Source organism: Eublepharis macularius, chromosome 2 (genome assembly GCF_028583425.1).
Source record: "Eublepharis macularius isolate TG4126 chromosome 2, MPM_Emac_v1.0, whole genome shotgun sequence".
In the NCBI taxonomy this organism is placed as follows: domain Eukaryota; kingdom Metazoa; phylum Chordata; class Lepidosauria; order Squamata; family Eublepharidae; genus Eublepharis; species Eublepharis macularius.
In genome coordinates, this window is record NC_072791.1 from 151,629,540 (window position 1) to 151,646,525 (window position 16,986).

The 16,986-nt window shown below is 44.0% G+C and overlaps 1 protein-coding gene across 2 annotated transcripts in view; it reads left to right on the forward strand.

Moving 5' to 3' along the window:
• Window positions 1-3,659: 3,659 nt before the first annotated feature.
• The window catches only part of CARNS1 (carnosine synthase 1), a 36,006-nt gene continuing 22,679 nt past the window's right edge, over window positions 3,660-16,986 (forward strand). For both annotated transcript variants that reach the window (XR_008596495.1, XM_054970653.1), the window contains exons 1-3: window positions 3,660-3,939; window positions 14,909-14,928; window positions 15,913-16,165. Coding sequence is in view for 1 of the 2 variants with exons in the window: in XM_054970653.1 (XP_054826628.1) it covers window positions 14,923-14,928; window positions 15,913-16,165 (259 nt within the window). In the remaining variant the exon portion in view is untranslated. The remainder of the gene's footprint in view (window positions 3,940-14,908; window positions 14,929-15,912; window positions 16,166-16,986) is intronic.

The following is a 16,986-nucleotide window of genomic DNA, read 5'->3' on the forward strand; positions in this document are numbered from 1 at the left end:
TGAACACGCTCCTGAGTCAGCTTTTATAGGGTTTCCTTTAGCTGCCCCCCTTCTTTCCAAGCTCCTTCCCTCTCCTGATGCTGCCCAGCTGTGTCTGCTCTCAGGTGTTCCTTCCCTTTCACTAACTCCTCCTGGCCTTCCTTGCCTCTCTAGCAGGGTGGGACTGAATGTGAATGTGTCCCAGCTGAGGCTTCCTCCAGGTGTGCCTCCTTTTCTTCCTCCTCCCTTCTCCTTCAGTCTTTCATGCAGGACTGGGCTGGCAGGGCCTTTCCAGGTGATGAGCCTTGGCCGTCTCTGCCTCTGCTCACGACGAGGTGCCACCCCAGCTGGCATCTGTCCATTGGGGCTGGGCGTGGCTACGCTTCCCTGGCCTTGCTCCTGAGGTGCTGCCCAGATCTGCATCTGGGCTGCCTGTCCATTGATGCTGGCCTGTCCACTGATGCTGGGCATGGCTGTCCTTCCCTGGCTGGCTTCCCCCTCTGGCTCTCCCCCTCCCACACTTGCTACTGGCTGTGTTGCCTTCTCTGGAGCCTCTGGGCACCCTCACTCTACCGCTGGGGTGCCGTGACTGCTCAACCCCGGACAACTGTCTGTTGAGGCAGCTGGGCAGTTGTCTCCCAGGGGTCTCCCATCCTTTTCTCCAGGTAAGTCTGGGGGCTGGACTGTGGACCCCGGACAGAAAGATATGTTATATGTTAAATCATCATCATCATCTGATGATGATACTTGGGACCTTCCTAAACTTTGTACTGTCAGAAATCCAGAGCAAGTATCCTCCTCTAACAGCTAATGTTAGAAACTATTAGCAATAGGATGCACAATACATTTCAACATTAGTAACACTGGAATAGCAACAATAGTGCACAGCAGTATCCTTATATAATAAAGTTTAAGGCATGGACCACCAATCATGGCCAGCCCCACTTGCCACACAGGGCCACTTTTTTAAATGTTGCTACTGTGATCAGGGCCCGGCCAACCCCGCCCAACAGAGACATCAGGCAGATATCAGCAGATATCTCAAGTCAAACTGAAAGTCAAGGGGGATGTAATTTCTCTCTCCTTGCTTGTTCTTATCCGAACCCTGCTCCAAACCTCAATCACTGGTAATAGCTTGGTCAGTAGTCATGGACACTAGCGCCTCTATTTAAGAAAAAACATGTCCCATGGCTTTTTGTTTCTGAGCCCACAGTGTAGCAGTTTTCTGCTATGCCACCAGGTTAAGCAGCCACCCTATGCCCACAATGTGTAATCAATCCTAAGTTCACCTTCCTTTCTTTTACTTCCTTATTCTTATATTTTAAAAAATGTTTCTACAGTTGACGGTTGTAGAGAGAAACTTTGAAAAGTGAATTATACATAGATTATTGAAGTAGTAACAGTATCAGACAATACCCTTGCATTAAATAAGTGCCTATTCTTTTTCACAGCTTTATTCCTCAAAAATGGGTCTACTGCTGAACTGATGAACTCAAGGCCAATGACGATTGCCAACATCTCCTGAGCAAGCCCAATTCAAATGTAAAATGGGACTTGCTTATGTAAGAGAAGATCCTGACAAGCCTATCAAGCCTAAGCGGAAAATTCAACAGGGATAAGTAGGGGGAGGCTACTACTCTGGGGTAAACCTTAAACCACTGGCCTTTTATGACTTCCAAACTTTATAAACTCACCTTCTAAAGTGATCAAAATAGAGAGCTCCAGAAACAGACACAGCTACAATCTTATACTCACTGAACTACATGGATCCTGTTTCTGAGTAGACCTGCACAGAACAGGGCTATATGGCTATCTGTATCCACTGACACAGAGTTAGTGTAGTAGAGAGGCTAAAAGACCAAGCTGTGAATCTGGATGTTCACTCCAAAACCTGCCTCTAATATGAACTCACCCAGTGTGGCCTTAGATGAGGGTCTCTTAGCCCCCTTCCCCCATGTCTCAAGGATAAAAATACTGACCTAATTTACAGGGTTGTTAAAAAGACTGATGTGTATAAGTGCTCTGAACGGTATCAAGTACTATGTGAATGTTTTTAGTACTATGCCACAATATACAATTCACAGTATGTTAGAATTAATTCTAACCCAAATGCAGAGCATCGCCCTTGCATTCGGTAGACCAGTATCCAAAACAGTGCAGAGTGCTTCCCAATGCAGAATCCTATTTTACAGTGCAATCTCTCATCCAGCACTACCTCAGCTCAGCCTGTCTATGCTTTCTCTTGATTCAATCACATTTGCCATAGCACTATCCCTCTCCCAACAGTTATGAGCTCCAAGTCCAGACTCTAGGGACACCCTGAGCCACTCTGCACATGTGTTACTCAGCCATGAAAAAGAAAAGCTACAGAGGGAACCTACAGGGGTCAGGCATGTAGCATTGCAGGAGAGATAATTTAGGCTACTTTATGCCCTAGCACACAAAAATAAAAATAAAATTTGGCACAATATGAGTACCATGTAGCCATGGACTCCAGCACCTACTCCATGATGCTATGAATAGTTTCCCAGCTTTACACCCTTATGTTAAAAAATAACTCTCAAACATAGTTACAGATACATATTGTTAGGTGTGGCATGTTTTGGGAAATGATGGTGCTATAGGCAAGGCACTGTGCAAGCACAAAGTGATGACAATCTTTGCACCACTCAATGTGTAAGAATGGGATGCAATTGTACAGTGAGGTACAATTTTTCTTTCCTGACAATGCAGCAATATCTACTTTTTTGTGTGTTCTAGGACTTTGGAAACGCTTAAATTGTTAGTAGTATTTCCCTAGTATATGGTTAGTAGGATCTGAGTCCCGTAGCACCTTAGAGATTAACAAGATTTTCAGAGTGTGAACTTCAGAGTTCCCTTCATCAGACTGGCATTTTGTTGATATTAAACAATGTTGAGCACTGTCATTGTACTAGGTGCTGGAGAAAAGTCATACACCCAAGAGGTATTTGAGGTAGACTCATAAAATATGAATGCCACTGATGGTATCCTGACAAGAATGTTGAGTTTAGTGTAGCGACTGGGGATGACAATTGCCAGGTGGGGCCTGGAGATCTCCTGGAGTTATATATATCTCCAGATGCTAGAGATCAGTTTCCCTGGAGAAAATGGCTGCTTTGGTAGCTGGACTCTGTGACATTATATCCTACCGAGGACCCTGAACAGGCACTTCCCCAAATCTCCAGGAATTTTCGAACCCGGAGTTGGCAACCAGCGGCAGTTCTGAAGGGCATTGGGTGACTAGGATTAGCTGCTACCTCGGGGCTTCACCTGCCGCACAGGGCTGTTACGAGGTTAAGCTGTTGCGTGGAGCAACTCAGAAGGCAGAGGGCTACAAGTGGAAATCAATAAACAGGGTTTTGTATAATTGTCGTGCTTGGCCCAGGGGTCGGTTGAAAGTGGTATTCTCCATTTCACTTCCTGATCTGTAAAATGGGAATCTGAATGACATCCAACTCACAGAAGAGACTCAGTAGGCGAAAATGAGACATAACCACCCTTTCCGTTTGTTGTCTAAAACGGGGGCGAAGAGTCCTTTCAACGCGCAACTGCTGCGCCCTCAAGCCCGCCCCCCCCGTAACTGCGGTGGAATCCCTCCCCCACCACCCACCCTTCGCATTCCGCTTCTCCAGCCCCCTTGCGCTCATTGCCGCTCCCGCACAGCCGCACGCACTCCGAGTAGGTCTCTCCCTTGGTCAATGGCTGTGGGTGTCTCTGGCGGCGACGAGCGCCTGCCCGCCTTGCCCCGATGGCCGATAAGCTGCCTCGCCTCACTGGGCATGCCCGCTCCGTTTCTATATAAAACCCGCTGGAGTTAATCCCTGGACATTCCCCGGCTCCTTCCACCCCGCCTTGCTGGCGGATTGTACCGGATCGCGCGGCTCGGCCTTGGCACCCTTCAGCTCCATTCAAGGGCTGCTGCTGCTGCGTTGCAACGAGGTAAGGGGTCGGGGTGGCGCACCTGGGGAGGGGAGAGCTTTCCTCGCTCTGCATCCGGTCGACACCCGAGGCGATGCCCGGGGGAAGGGGAACAGCGCTGGAGTCTGTGGCTCGGAAGCTCAGCCTGTTGCTCAAAGGCGGGGAGAGAAAGGGGGTCGGGAGGGCGCGGAGCCACGTGTGTGTACGCGTGTTGTGTGGGGATGGAGCGGGCGTCGTGCAGTTCCCATCATCAACGTGAGAACTCCTGTGGATTATAAAAGACGTGGGTTTTCACCCTGCTCTGTGCGTGCCTGCAAGTTGCGGGGATTCGGAGAACTCTGACGAAGGCCGCTAGGGTCGTTCTTGTGTGTGTGTGTGGGGGGGGGGGCAAAGCACAAAGCCCAGGGACCGGTGGGGGGGGGGCAAAGCACAAAGCCCAGGGACGTGCGGGAAGGCAGCGCGGCGTAGTGTGGGGGCAGGGAGAGGGGCTTCTCCAGGGCTTGCGGGGTCCTTGCGTGACCTGTAGCTCCGCCTACAAGGGCTGGTTCCGCTAGTCTCCCGGCACTGCCCCCTCGCTTATAGAACTGGCTGGGGCATAAAAGCACCAAGTTCCTATGGACAAAAAAGGATGGGTAAATCGAGGAGCCCAGCTGATGCAACTGAGCACGGGTTGCGACTGATGGATGGATGCTTTCTGCTGCCTTATACTACCACGAAGAGCATAGTCTTTATTTTTCTTCTAGCTTGCCTGCAGTATCTATATTCTCTCTCCCCCCCCCCCCCCCCGGATTCTGCCCTTATCTTTGCTCGCAGTGGAATTACACACACTGAAAGAAGGGAGGCAGGCAGGCACACTTCCATCTTTTCCTCCTCTGATTATGGTGTGTTGACAAGCGAGGGGATGGTGATGGTGGTGGCTGTAATGTGCCAAGGGGTAATGTAGGGCATGTTTGTAAAAATCCACTTTCTGCAAAGGCTTCCTTTGGATACCAACAATAGCAAGCTAGCTGGGCAAAATGTCCTGATTGCAAAGGGGTAGCTGTATTAGTTTGTGATAGCAAAATAAAAGTCCAGTAGCATTTTTAAGGGGCACTTTAGAGACTAACACTTCTTTCAGTCTGAGCATTTTTGAGTCACAGCTCACTTCCTCAATATATGCAAACTGTCCTGCATGCAGTGGTTACACCATCTTCCTCCTCGGTGATCAGCTGGTTGAGTGGGTTTAGGGTACCAGTGCATGCTGAAGCCACAGGTATAAGTGGGCTTGAGGGGGACCAAACATTGCAGGAGCCACGTGATTCCTGAGATAGGCGATGTAAGGACAGGTCTTGTCCAAGTCCAAGAACCTCAGAGGCGTGTCTTTGCCCTTAGAGATTAAGAATGTACCCGTATCTCTTTTCCTAATTCTTCTCATACTTACTGCTTACCATTCTCCAACCTGGATCAAACAGTTAAGTGAATGCCAGGTCAGGCACTGGAAAATGAGTTTTATATGTGGGTTTCTGGGCTGCATATATTAGTGGCTATTGGCACACTGAGAAAAGAGGTATTCCCGGCACATGTCCTAAAGCACAGCTAAATTTTATAGTTTTTTTTAAAGTCAAAGTGCTGAGTTGATCAGAGTGGCTATCCTACTCATTCTCCACACTACATAAACTGAAGTGACCAAACCAAGCCTAGACCAAACCACCTCAGATTCCAGATGTGGGTGGCTGTAGGGGGAATCACCTCATTTCTGAAAGCTCTTCACCTTAAAAGCTCCCTGCAGGGAGCACATTAGCATATTAGGCAGAGGGGCTGTGCTAAGCCTTTCTCTTGAATGGGCTAGTTGACTACATGCAGGAAGCTTTTTAGGGCAGCATTAAAAATATTTCCCACACCCTTGAAGACTACAGTGGTACAAAATTCTGTCACTTCAGGGCAGGGAAATATCCAGTTTTTTTATTTCCACAGCACGAACTGCAGCAGCGTGGTTCCTTCACTGTAAAGATAATGTTAGATGAAGCTTTGAAGTAGTCAAGACATCTAGCGCACAACAATAATGAAAAAGGCACCCTTTGCGTAATCCAAGAGCACAAGCTCTTAGTCTGGAGGTGGGGGTGAAAAGTAGGTACAGACTTCAAGTGTAAATGTCCTAGCTACAGCTGGAATGAACATCAAATGTTAGTCTTTTTCACTTTGATAAATACTAGGAGTCAGAGCAAATCTACATCACACATCACTCACTAACATCAGCTATCACCTGTCATTAGCCAAACAAGGTAAATCAAATCAGTTCCTGTTACCATCTTAGATAAATCACTCAAGCAGTGGAGCAAGTTGATAAGCCTGTGATTGCAGATCACAGTTAAAGGATCTGCAGTTAAAGTATCACTGGTAGCAGATGTTGACAGAGACCCTTCAGAGATCCTGCAATGCTGCTGCCTGTCAAAGTAAATAAAACTAGGCAGCTTTGTGCTCGCGCGCGCGTGCGCGTGCGCGCGCGCGCGTGTGTGTGTAAGTCTGTCATCGGAGGCATGTTGAGCAATATGAATCTCTATTATGCCATGTTTAGACCAATAGATAGACATACTTGTCTACGATCTGATGACCAAATTACTTGAGATATGGAAGATCCCTGATTGGATAGGAGACCATCTGTGTGGTGGTCCTAACATAGTGTGGGAAACTGCACTTTGGGAGGGATGTTTAACACTTTTGTCCTGCTCTGTTTCCTGATCTAAATTGTTCCCCTCCCAAGCTGCTGTTAGCATTGCATGGGGGAGGGATACTGGTAAAACACCTTCATCCCCAGACCTACTTCCCCAGTCAAATTAGCCCCATGAGGCTATTCTAAAGTAAAAATAAAACAGGACATTTGAATTGGGGATATCCATAATCTAGTTTACTCCTGGAACATATCAAAGAGACTTGTAAGTGGAGATGTTGGGGGTTAAACCCAGGTCTTTATTTGTGTAGATACTGTACCACTGAGCTGTGGGACCTCCCTATTGAGCAAGACGTCAGTAGGGACCTAATTTAAAAATATGATGTATTAGTAATTTTTGTGGCGTACTTCAAGGCTGATCCGTGAACATTCACCCCCAAACTATGTAGTACTCTCAGCTTCTGATCAGCAGAAGGCCTCTCTGTCCCTTTTAAGATTTGTGCCCCAACGCTTCTTCGGATATTGGCATTCCAGACTGTAATGCTGCAGCTGCCCAAGTTTGCCTGATATTCAGAGGAGGTTGAAGAGAAGTGGAGGAAAGTAAGCATCCTTTTTCAGGTACAGCAGACAAACCCCTGCTTCTACCATTCAGGATGCATACAATTTCAATGGGATTTGGTGGTGGTGGTGATTGCCCTCAAGTTATACTCACCTAATGGCACCCTCTGCTGGGTTTTTCAAGGGAAGAGACTAACAGAGGTGGTTTGCCATTGTCCGCCTCTGCACCCCTGGTCTTCCTTGGTGGTCTCCCATCCAATTACTAACCAAAGCCAACCCCTTGCTTAGCTTCTGAGATCTGACAAGATCCGGATCAGGGGGATTTACTTCTAAATAATAATAAAAAATAGGCTCAAACTGCACAATGAAAGGAGGCCTGTTTGTGAGGTCAGGTGTTTTGCCATTTCAGTCTTTATCCAGTTTCTACTTGGAATTCATTCCTCTTCAAGCAGACTGTTTGTTTCCATTGCCTTGCAGATGTGACATACATGCAGCCAGCCACCAAGTTATATAAACAAATTACGCAATCATCTATTAACTTATAATGTAAAGTTTTTGCGCTGTAGTGAGAGATCCACCTGCTGATTATTTTGAAGAGCACTTGATTATTCATTTTATATTTACTTTTGGGCTAAAAGCACCAGCTGCCCTTAGTGAAATATATGTATGGAATCACCTGAATTTCCATCCCTCATTTACAGTTGCCAATTGACAAGAGAAGCTGGACTTATTTGCTCTTAGACTCTTACTAGCCGCTTGAATGGGCAAAAATCATAGTGCAGAGATAAAGCAAGGGATAATGCCTGTAGAGCATGTTTTTATTAAAATTGCAGCAGTAGGACCCATTACAACAGTGGCACTTCATCCCCATGAAAGGTTGCAACTGGCCCCTTTTATTGTGCCTTATTCAAGAACACTGTACCATATACTATATCATTCACTGCATTGACCAGTGGTACATCTATCCAAAGGCTAACCCTTGCAAAAAGAACCAACTGTACACCCTCCCTTCATCTCAGCTATGTAAAGAGAAAGTGCTATATACTCTTGTGATTAACTCTCTAATTTCTAGGGATTGTTCTGAAGCCAATTCAAACAGAGTCTTTGCTGTTTTCCATGCAGGCAGTTTGAGAGTTTTGTAATGGATAGCAGATGATTTTACAAAACACTAGAAGCAAAATCATGTATTGTTCAGATTAACTTCAGCATGTGTATATTGATTACAATAATGCCATTGCTGCTTAATATCCATTTCACATTTCAGATTACAATCATACTTAAGATGCCCCATTAAAAATATAGCAGTGAATGAATTTATTAATTATACTGATAAATCAATTATCTTCTGCCCTAGCTATACTAAAATAAGATTTTGACAAGTCAGAGTGCAGATAGCAAGACTTCAAGCTTTAATTGAATACTGATTGAGATTAATCAACTAAATCTTAAATTACCAGTTTTATTTGATTATGGATTAATTGGTGGGGCTAGCAACAAGAGAAGATTCTGGGGCTTAGGACTTAAAAAACTTGTTGCCCTATAGAGCCTCCAGCTTGCAGGTGAATTGATGGGGGGTGGGGGAATCCATGAAGACACTTCCTTCCGCTTTGTATTAAAGTCATGTGTTGTTTCTCGGAACCGAACAGGAATGTGATGTTGAAATAAATGTTATTGTTCCTGTCACCTAAATTTACAGAACTCATTACTGTTTAGCTTGATTATGTGTAAGACTTGTTACATGCACATTTGATGAAGAAAACACTAAAGGTCACTTTCCTTTCAATAGTGGGTGATAATATTTCTGCATTAAACCCTGACGATCCAATCCAGTTTGTACAACAGGTCAAACAGGGATTGTGTCACAAGGGCAGAGATACAACCACTTCGAAGCAAGGTTGTACTTTTGTATACAGTCCTACTGCCTAACTGTGAGTGGGTCTGCAGCCCTCCCCCACCTATACTTATGGAAGGGTAGAATCCATCATCAGTGCTGCTGAGATACATTGATGATATTTTTATTCATAAAAATAATTATAGATGTTTGTAACTTTATTCCAGATTCAGACTCTTTCTCAGAGTACTTGTTCTGATTATACTGGAGAAGCAACCAATAGTAGATAGAGTAGAGAGAGAAAATGATGCTTTGCCAGTTAGTGGGAGAGTATGATGGGCTGAAAGCCAGCAGGCATTTCTCCTCTGCTTGCAGTTTCAACTCACACGTCCAGTGCCTCTCATATTACTTAAGGAGGCCCAGAAAAGGAATGGGGATCACTGGCCTCCATCTAACTAATAAAAATATAATTTCCTTAGATCATTTTCGATCATTTGGGACAAGTTTGGTTAATGCAACTCTTATCACAAATAAACAGAACTGAGTTTCAGTTATCATGTTGCCTCAACTGGGTGGGTCAGCCTTACATGTTTCAGTTTCCTTATCTATGTTAAATTCCTATGCGTCAAGCAGCAGAAGAGTATGGAGAGTACGACTCTATAGCCAGTATATTCCTTGGAAACAGAACTAAATACTAGAACATTGGTGCAGGAATCCTGTTCACCATTGTTCTTCTCTTGCATAGCACATAGCGTAACTCACTTTCAACAAGCTACATCCTTCCTCATTCTTTCTTACAGATGAGGCACCAATAGATTATCCACATAACTATGACTAAACAATTGTCTATGTATTTTAGATAATTTTAGCTCACTCACTGTATTGAACATAAAATGACCATGGCTTTCTAAGCCACTGAAGGCCTTAGTCTATTTCATCTCCAGCACACAGGATGAGTGCTACTACAGTGTCATTCTAAACAAGCAGAATCACACCCTTCTGAGTCCATTGAAGTCACTGGGCTTAGAAGAGTAAAACTCTGCTTAAGAACGCATTGTTAATGCATTAGTTTGGAGGAGTTCCATTGCAAGCCTGGTGACCTGAACTGGGGCTGATCAAGGCTTTCTTAGCCATGGAGGTGTGCACCTTTGAGAAATATCTCCCCTCCAACCACCCCCATCTGTAGACAACCCATCCCTGAGAAAAAATTGGGGCAAAATGGTTTTGGTGGAGAAAACAGGCATAACAAAACATTGTAAGGATGTTTATGCTCAGATTATTCCCAACATGGACAATTAATTTGCCTGTCTTTTCAGACGACAACAAGAAACAGAGAGACTTCACATTAAATGTAAATTTTTTATATACTTAAATGCAGCCATTAGCAGGAGAGAGAAGCTGTGACAGGTGGGGAAGTTGCGAAAAAGCAATATGATAACACATATGTGCAATCTTTTCTTTTTTTTTTGCACAATTGACAAGCTATGCAAACTGTTTGAATACAAACAAAACAATTTGTTGAACATTTGACTATGCTATTGAAACTTCCAGACAGCTTGGGAACTGAACTGCCCAGGTAATCAAGCATCTAGTGATTGTGCAGGAAGCAAACTGCAGTATTCTCTGGCATGTGGTGGATGGGGTAAGCTTACTTATCAGATCACACTTCTGCCCTGCTCAGTAGCCAGCACACAGGAGGCTCTGGTAGCTTCAATAATAGGTCTTCTTACTGTTTGCTTCCAACTTTGAGAGAACATTTACAGGTAGAGAATACTAATACCTATCCTAGAAGTCTGTAACCGATGCACACACAGAACGACCTCAGGACTTGATGGGGGGAAGCAGAAACAGAATATCTCACGTAAAGATATACATACATATATACATCACACAAATCTCTTTATTTTGAAATTGAAAACAGCTGATCTTGCATACCCCCACCGCAGCCATTTCGTGGTAGTACCTACTATTGTTTCTTTACTTGGAATTGCATTTTGGTCACACAGCCAGCCAGTGAGGTAAGTTAGGCTGAGAGTGACCCCTGGCCACCCTACAAACAGGGATTTGAATCTGGGTTGCTGACACCTAGGCCCTCCGCAGTGAAAACCATAACCGCTACACTATGTTATCTTTCAAAATTAGACAGGCCAGGCCTGCTGCTGAATTACAGTGTAGGAACAAAATGCAGATTCTGCATATAGCAAAATATATGCAGAATATGCTTTTTAAAATTAAAGTTTTAATTATTTACTGACCAGATTTAAGGCTGGGATAACAGCTGGGAAAAATCTTCTTAGTTAAATGCAATAAAAGGTAAACCATATTTTAGTTGGCTGTCATTCGTTTTGAAGACAAGTGCAGAATTGCTAGCTTCAGTAAGGTACCAAACTCTTGTGCTTTTCCTTGTAGTTAGTGTGTATTAGGATTCCAGCTGCCTGGAGAAAAAAATGCCCCTTTAAAAGAGGCTTCATGGAATGTTGTTTTCTAGGTGGTGTTATTTACCAGGAAAAGCTTCAGCTGCCCATTTCCATACATTATACCTTTATTAAGGAAACCCAACATTTTTATCCACCCCTGTGGACAACCCTACAGTATGTACATGTAAGAATTTTTAACAAAGTCACATCTCCCATCCCAATAGTGCCGCAGGAAGAGAATCAGCAATTGCAAAAATCTCCCCTTCTACTTAACTATTAAAGGCAAATATATTGAATGTGTCAACTCCAGGTTTCAACCAGTTCCCAGTGTCAGCTGGTGAAAACTATGAGAGGACTGTAAGTTTCAGGAAAATAATTGGATGACCTGATAGTAGTTTCTTGCTGAATAGCATCATTCTAGAAAGGAAAAGTAAATTTGCAGTCCTATAATAAACCAATCCAAATTCTACCACTGATGTACATTAAGTTAATAGAATTATTTGCGTAAATATACTTAATTTGCACACTTCATTTGGGATGCACATTTTGAGTTTAGATGTGGAATGAGGTTTTGACAGAATTTGCATTTTGTTTCCATTTTTGCCTCAGGACAGGAAAAGAGAATTGGAATGTATGGAACTTTTTTGAGAGGCAGGTATGTAGACAGATGGATAAGGAATGTAGCACTTCAAGGTTCAGTGCTATGTGAGACAGAGCCACTCCTTGAGTAGTGAAATTGCACCAAATCCCCCTAGTACTTTGTAAATAGTACAAAATAGCCACATCTTCCCAGATATTTATGTACAAGCATGTAGTTAGACAGTTACTGTCTGATTTAAGAAATAATTTTAATTTAATTTAATTTATTCAATGTGTAGTCCGCCCTCCTCATACCAGTGGGCTCAGGGCGGATCACAACAAAGCTTAAAAACACACTGCACAATAAACCAACAATTACCATTAAAAACATAAATAGTACATAACATTCATTTAAAAATATACTATATATATATAAAAACAGAGCATAGCAGCACGTTAGACGCTCACCTTTCACCATCTATAGAACATTTTTCAGCAAAATATGTGAGAGATGGGAGGTGACATTGAATGGGAGGGCATATAGTTTAACCCCCCACTAAGGGGGGGCACCGCCTAGCATCAACCATATGCCTGGCGGAACAGCTCCGTCTTGCAGGCCTGGTGAAATGCTAACAGGTCCTGCCGGGCCATGGTCTCGTAAGACGGAGCGTTCCACCAGGCTGGGGCCAGGGACGAAAAAGCCCTGGCCCTGGTTGATGCCAAGCGGGCCTCCCTAGGGCCAGGGATCTTTAATAGATGTTTATCGCTCGAGCGAAGGGTCCTCTGGGGCTCATATGGGGAGAGGCGGTCCCGCAGATACGTCAGTCCCAGTCCACATAGGGCTTTATAGGTTAATACCAAAACCTTGAACCTGATGCGGTACTCCACCAGTAACCAATGCAGCTGGCGCAATACCGGTGTTATGTGCTCCCATATTGGTGTTCTGGCGATAACCCGCGCTACTGCATTCTGTTCCAGCTGTAACCGCCGGATCAGGTTCAAGGGAAGCCCAGCATAGAGTGTGTTACAGTAGTCCAATCTAGAAGTGAAAATACATTCTCAGGATTTGCAAAAGCTTCCAAATTTTGCATTTTCAGCTATATTCTATGTGGGATGATCACAGCTGAGCACCTCCAAACATCTTTGCTTCATTGTTTGATTGCTAAGAGAAGAAGCTAGAAGTGAATCTGTAACCTCTTAGGTTGGAGATGACCTTTTTTAAGGATTGACATTTGTGTGATGGAGCCATGATTGCATATGGTGTGCATGCTTATTTATATTGTTCTGATGTCATCTCTGGTCAAAGATGACACAAGCCTGCAAAATCCATGGGCAGAGATGGTGATGGGATGAATGTGCCTATTGTTGGCAATGATGGGTGTATCACATCAGCCTTTTATCAGTGACTGTGACAGACAGAACTAGTTTCAGCTCCACCTATCCCAGGGAACATCCAATGGCAGAATGCTGGGGCTTCTGGTGTCGGTTGGAATCCATTAAGACAGTAAATGAGAGAGAGAGAGAAGGATTTGAAGTTGCTGAGGAGTAGCAGCCAATAGAGCTGACTGTGTGGACATCTGTTCTCATACATTTGTAACCATCCATAGTTATAAAAGTGTGAGATTTTAAGTTCAGTCTTAACAACAGAATATCTATGTATTTGAATAATTCACTCCAGTGTTTTATATATATATTGTAAATAGAAGTTGTTATTGTTTCTGTTTTAACCCTGGCTGGCTCGATGTTGTTGGCTGAAGGGTAATAGCACACACATGAACATCAAGCATTCTGGTCATGATCAATGGGCCTGATGAGTTAAATGGCGGCAGCATATAATGGAAGTAAACACTGAGTTCCTTGACTCCGATAGCCCTGGGCAGTAGATGGGTGAGAGGAAGTAAATATGTCTGCCTGTCTGGTAAAGTCCCTGGGAAGAAGAGAAAGAGGATCCTGTGTGGATTTGGGTCAGGACTCTCTGCATAACTAGACTAGATTCGTTGAGTGTTGTGATTGCCCTTAAATGCCTTTGAAGTCCCAAACCAATGATGGGGGGTTTAAGATGGTGGTCATGTGTAAAGGGATTGCAATGGAATTTCTCTAGAGATTCCTTAGGCCAAAGGGTAATTGTGATCTAATGGGACAGGAAAACCAATTGACAGATAAGAGAAATGGGGGAGCTTTTATGAACCATCTGAGCCAGCTGTAATAGACTGAGAATGGGGATAAGTGTGTAAGCATGTGAGTTTAATTCCTAACCTCGTTTTTTTTTTAAACCTAAATCTTGAATAACAGACATTTCACAGTTCATTGATTCCCAGGGAACTTCTCAGCAAACAGTGCAGCCTGAATACACAAAACAGGGCACTTGCCTGGCACCAAAATGCATCCAAAGGCCAGCACAGGGCCCTAGGCACATACCAGCCACAACTATTTTCTTACTCCCATTGCTGTTCCATCCTTGACTGGAATGGGGATTAATTGTAAAGCCCTGCTATGGCTTGCTATTATTGCTCTTAAAAAATTATCAACAACCCCTGTCATTCAACACACAGTTACAAATCCTGTTTTGCAGTGTCACTCCCAGTAGCATAACTTGGGTGAAGTTGCCATGGGTGCAGCCTGGAAAGAGATGCAAAACAGGCAACAAAGAACAGGTGATACATTGACTTCTGTTAGAATAACGTTTCTTTATACATTATTTCTATATGGAATAATTAAGCATGATTTTGAGATAGCTATCTGGATTGACAGGTTCTTTTCCAGAGGGCAATAAGCCAGACCATGTGGATGCACTGTAATTTTTCATTGGCCCTGTGTCTCCAGCCTAACACAATAACGTATATTATCTGTATAGTTAAGTGGTGTTTTCATTTAGGAGTCTCCAGAGTTGGACATGAAATGACAGGTTACAGCTTGAACAAAAAAAGACACGTATCTTTTTTTCTTCTTCTCTTGCAGCATCTTCATCCTGAATGATGGTGAGTCCAGCCCTTCTTTGGCTCTCCTCTCCTCCTGCCTTGTATGTCTCCCTTCTTCTAGCCAACTAATCTCCCACTTCTGTCTCTTGCTCACACCAACATATATCAATTTTCTGTCTTTATAAATTCCCTCTGAGATTCCTAGAGGGCTTAGCATTAAATAAAGTACCTTAGAAAACTCTTAAGGCAGTAGTGGTTCAGCAGTGCTGTAGATGGACTGAAGCAGATCTCCAGATACCACTTCTCTGCTGACTTCTGTCGACTGGGCAACCACCAAGTTCTTGTGTTTACCAAATAGCCACACACGTGCTACACTGTCTCAAGAAGTTGCACCGGGCCTGCACAGCAATAGGCTCAAATATCAGTTGATTAATTGCATTCTCACCTGCTGCTCCTTCCTTTGCCTCCCAGTCTCCCATGACACACAGGCATTTGCCATTGTATTAATCTGCTGTGTTTTCCTCTACCCTATCCTGGGCCCCGTATATTCTGCCACTGCTTCTTTCTTTTGCTGTTCAGTGACAGCATCCTTGGAAGTTTCAAAAGGACACGCACACTCTTGCCTCCTCTCCTGCACAATGGTCCTTTAATATCCTCTGTATCTGTTCCTTGATACTTCATTGGTTGATCATCCTTATATACTCATAACAATCTGGTCCATCCCATTAGAGAATAGAGGGATACTTTGGTCTGACTCTTATTAGGAGAGCAGGCTACAACAGAATTCAGATAGTCTCATCTGCTTCCTCTCTACCTGAGAAAGTTCCATTGGGTTGCTTGCCTCTTTAACCCTTAATGGTGTTACAGGCCAACCCCCTCCCCCACAACACAGACAGGCAATGGGGTTCTTTTCCTATGGAACTTCCATTGCCAGTTACTCAGAATTACCTTTTCCCCACTGCTCCAGTGAGATCTCCACTGCTGCTAAGTTTCTTCTCCTTTCTTGGACACACTTCCCAATCCCCTGCCTTTCTCTACCTTTAGCTGTCTCTGGACCAGATCCACACAGAGCCTTCTCCAACTCCCAAGGAACTGGACTGGGCAGAACAGGGGTTTCTACCTCCCCTGAGCCCTCTGCGCTGTGCCTGGCGCCGAGATGTGCCCCTGGATTGCAAGATCTGCCCCGAAGATGCGCAGGCACGGGCCTGGACTGCCTACTACTATGACCTGTTGCAGTGCACCTTGCAGCAGGAGGGGCTACCGGAGACCGTTGACCTCACCAAGGAGCCCCGAACAGGTGAGCGGGAGGATCCTGGTGGCTCACAGACAGTTCCTCCCCTACATCTGGCTGGAGTAATTATAGTTAGTGTTGTGATTTTATTTTACAGGATGGTTATTAACTTACATCTTAAATGATTAGTTGTACATAACTTAATTTTTTCAAGGTATTTCCTTAAGAGGGAAAGATATAGCCCAAACTGAACTGGAATTTTTGTTACTGTAGCTTTGAAATGAAATGCTTCTGGTTACCTGTCACATTCTTCTTTGTGTCTGGTTTTGATGCTCAAATCCTCAAATGATATATCAACGGTCAACCTATCAGAGAGACTGCAACCCTTCTTAACCAATCTTTGGATACTTGTTTGCAAAGGACCCTGTAGATTTGAAGAGGGAGAATGGGACTATTCAGCCAAATACGATCACAGTATTCAATTTGGAGGGAAATGGGGAACATAGCTGGCCTTCTTTGTTGTCATTTTCAGAACAAAGCATTAAAAACTGAAGATGTGGATTTTAGTACGAAATTTGAGTTAGGGCTTAAACAAGAATACTTAGCAATATAATGAGTAGGATGGATTCAGGGAATCAGTGATTTAACATGAATTTTCTGATACAGTAGTCTCTCTTGGCTTACTCTCACCTTTCCAAGGAAACCTGGGAGATGGGGAATTTCACCATGAGTATGTGATTCATCAGAGCATCCATGCCAGAGAAATTGCTCTTTTACCACTTTAGCTCACCTGTTCATCTGAATCCAATAGTATTATTCCAGGATATGAGAAGTGGCTAAGAAAGCAGAATCAGTTGTAGTATTTTCGAATCCCAGAATGTGAATTG